Genomic DNA, 3733 nt, shown 5'->3' on the forward strand with positions numbered 1-3733 from the left:
GGTTCACACCACGATATTTGTGATAAATGCGACAAACCTAAGAGCAAATGTGGTTCGCGTGGTTCACACCACGATATATGCGAAAGCTCACCAATTTATTTACCTTCTAATCGAAATTGTCTTGATAAAAATATTTTATTTATCTGAATTTAATTTTTTTGTAGGTAGGTATTTAAAATTAATTGCTGAAAGAGGGCCCTAATGAAAAGCCGCCTTGGATGAAAAATTGGACAAGTTTATCCAGAACGATCAAGAAACCATTTTCCCTTCGCTTTTTATTTTGATGTGCAGGTGGCGGGTTCATGGTCAAACAGAAATTTATGAAACTAGTCTATTTTTCATTTCCCTGAGAAAACGCTGTGGGAAAATTTCTATCGGAGACAATAAATACTTTCAGCCTAAAATGGACTTTGTATAACTAAGTTCATATAGCCCATTTGCATCATGGATTCTTAAAGGTAGGCAAAATGTGTTAGTTTAGTCGGTGTTAGTTCATTTAGATAGCTCCTCTTCTAGGTACTTAATACAATACTGGGTAATAGTTACACTATCATCAGAGGCAACTGGTAGGTCATAATCATAATGTTTGTAATGTTCACTCAAAGATTTCATTTTACGACTTGCTGATTTTCACTCCTCATGAGCATGTCAAAGAGTCAGTGGCGTAATTGCTCACATCAGAGATCGCATGGGTTGGTATTATTTTCCAAACCAAATATGGGAAAAGGTCTCATTTTCTAAAAATCCAAGAGTTTCCACAATGGGTGCTCCTACAGTCATAAAATAAGTACTCTTAAGGTGGGTCCAAAGTCCAAACATATGTCGTCGACCGGCCGTCGATCGACGTCGACTGAAACCGTGTACTGCCTCGACAACATACTCGTAGATTCTCCACTTCACCTAGTCGACCGAGCTTTACTGTCGACAAAATTGTCTACTCTCTCAAAACCGTTCAATTCTTTTCAATCCGGAAGACGCAGTTTGATTTCTCTCCATATGTCCAAAGAGATTGGACACGGGGATTGCCCCATCAGATAACTCAAATTACAATTCCTTCCGCGAGCTTGAGCCCGGCGGATTTTAATGAGTTTTTCCACACGTCAAACAGCCACCCTTCCTAGAAAGAGGGCTAGCCCTTCACCTTTCCTAGAGATAGAGAAGAGGGGAGGATTCTCAATCGTCCCCCCGTCCCCGAGTTAACTGAAAAGTACCACATGGGACGGTGTGCTCAGGTCGAGGGGTTACTCCGCCTTCAGCCCCAGCCAAGCGTGACCAATGGACAACAGTTGCTAATAGATGGCACGCGAGACCCTAACGTAACGGTCGAGAGAACAATCGAATCAAAACAATAGGGAAGATCCTTGCCATGACTGGTTGTGTGCCTGGTGCAGCGAACCGATTCGTGGTACCTCTTTCGTGCTCAACAAAAGTTTTCATTGTTTTTGAGAGACGGCTTGAGTTGGATTGGCCGATCGACTAATGAGATGAAATACATACATTATAAAAACTGCAATTTCATTTCACCAAAATCCTTTAATCTTACTTGCGATATAAATATGGGTTCCTGTTAATGTCGATCGACTTTGGTCAATTCAGGTGTTGAGTTGTAGACGCACCTTATGGTGGCCACTTACGGTCAGATGGTCTGAGCGTGAGTGGTTGGCATTACGGCTTCGTTTCTGCAATCTACATTAAAACTGCGACACACCGAGTGAATCGCCAATCTGGAGTTCTTGGTAATAGTGGTCAGATAATTCCCAATTTATTTCATGAAACAGGCTAAAAACTAGGTCACTCAATTCACTTTTACAACACCCAGAAAATTTCCAGTGATTTAATTCAACCTCCACAAGTTCAAATTTTCCAAATTATCTAATCTCTTTTTCCATACAGCACCCACCAACACGATACAACTCCTCAAATTAAATTTCATTGGACAAGAAACAAGCACACCTCACAATTATCTCACTAACTAATATAATATTTGAACCATTTTTACCACTATTTTTCTTCATCCTCCTAATATTCATACTCAGCATGCCGTGTCCAGAAATTACTGACTCTGACCTTGACTGCCACAAGTCAGATCATGATACATGTGGTGAGTCTCATGATGAATGTCACAAGGAAGACAAATGCTCCAAACCCAAGAAGTGTGACTCACATCATAGTAAATGTGGTTCACACCACGATACATGCGAAAGACCCAAAAGTAAATGCGACACACATCATAGCAAACATGGATCACATCATAGCAAATGTGGTTCACACCACGATACATGCGAAAGACCCAAAAGTAAATGCGACTCACATCATAGCAAACATGGATCACATCATAGCAAATGTAATTCACATCACGATACATGCGAGAAACCCAAAAGCAAATGCGACTCACATCATAGCAAACATGGATCACATCATAGCAAATGTGATTCACATCACGATAAATGTGATAAATGTGGCAGTTCTAAGAGCAAATGTGGTTCACATCACGATAAATGTGATAAGTGCGACAAACCCAAGAGCAAATGCGACTCACATCATAGCAAACATGGATCACATCATAGCAAATGTAATTCACATCACGATACATGCGAGAAACCCAAAAGCAAATGCGACTCACATCATAGCAAACATGGATCACATCATAGTAAACATGGTTCACATCACGATAAATGTGATAAATGCGACAAACCCAAGAGCAAATGTGGTTCGCGTGGTTCACACCACGATATTTGTGATAAATGCGACAAACCTAAGAGCAAATGTGGTTCGCGTGGTTCACACCACGATATATGCGACAGATGTCAAAAGCCTAAGAGCAAATGTGGTTCAAGCCATGACCTATGTGACAAATGCCAGAAACCCAAGAGGAAATGTGGTTCCCATCACGATAAAAGTGGGTCACATCATTGCAAGTGTGGATGTGAATGAACAACCAATGAAGATCATGACTGAGGGAAGATATGCTAGAGATTTTGAGCGATTAGAAATGTGGTTCCCATCACGATAAAAATGGGTCACATCATTGCAAGTGTGGATGTGAATGAACAACCAATGAAGATCATGACTGAGGGAAGATATGCTAGAGATTTTGAGCGATTGAAATAATAAATATGAATTTAAACTGATAAAAAATGTGAATTTAAACAAATAATGAACCAGATATTGAACACTTATCTTTTATTTAGGATCCTGAAATACCTAATAAGATTCCCATGTATTTTTTTACTTTCATTATCCTATAGGAAGGAAAGTAATGTAATTGGGTCAAATTTTTACTTTCCTTATCCTATAGAAAGGAAAGTAATGTAATCGGATCAAATTTTCGATGGTCAGTTTTTAGTGGCTAAACACGTTTTGAGATCCCTAGAGCCTAAATCCAAAGTTTCAGCCATTGGTCCGTGTGTCTGTCTGTCCTTCTGTCTGTAAACAAAATATCTCGAGAACGGTACATAAAAAATGTGAATTTAAGCAAATTTAATAATTAACCAGATATTGAACACTTATCTTTTATTTAGGATCCTGAAATACCTAATAAGATTCCCATGAATTTTTTTACTTTCATTATCCTATAGGAAGGAAAGTAATGTACCTTATTGGGTCAAATTTTTACTTTCCTTATCCTATTGAAAGGAAAGTAATGTAATCGGATCAATTTTTCGATGGTCAGTTTTTAGTGGCAAAACACGTTTTGAGGTCCCTAGAGCCTAAATCCAAAGTTTCAGCCATT

General features: G+C 39.0%; 1 protein-coding gene across 3 annotated transcripts; it reads left to right on the forward strand.

Moving 5' to 3' along the window:
* The first annotated feature begins 1754 nt into the window (after positions 1-1754).
* On the forward strand, positions 1755-3166 carry LOC103520157. Of its 3 annotated transcripts, none has more exons than XM_026831710.1 (2): positions 1755-2939; positions 3056-3166. In XM_026831710.1, exons 1-2 carry the CDS (start codon positions 2090-2092, stop codon positions 3109-3111), a joined length of 906 nt encoding a protein of 301 aa, XP_026687511.1. In that variant the 5' UTR covers positions 1755-2089; the 3' UTR covers positions 3112-3166. The 3 variants fall into 3 exon arrangements, with proteins under 3 accessions (XP_026687511.1, XP_008483568.1, XP_008483505.1); XM_008485346.1 differs by having other exon boundaries at positions 1755-2908; positions 3025-3144; XM_008485283.3 differs by having other exon boundaries at positions 1756-2977; positions 3094-3150.
* Positions 3167-3733: the final 567 nt, after the last annotated feature.

Source organism: Diaphorina citri, unplaced genomic scaffold (assembly GCF_000475195.1).
Source record: "Diaphorina citri unplaced genomic scaffold, Diaci psyllid genome assembly version 1.1 scaffold4, whole genome shotgun sequence".
NCBI lineage: Eukaryota > Metazoa > Arthropoda > Insecta > Hemiptera > Psyllidae > Diaphorina > Diaphorina citri.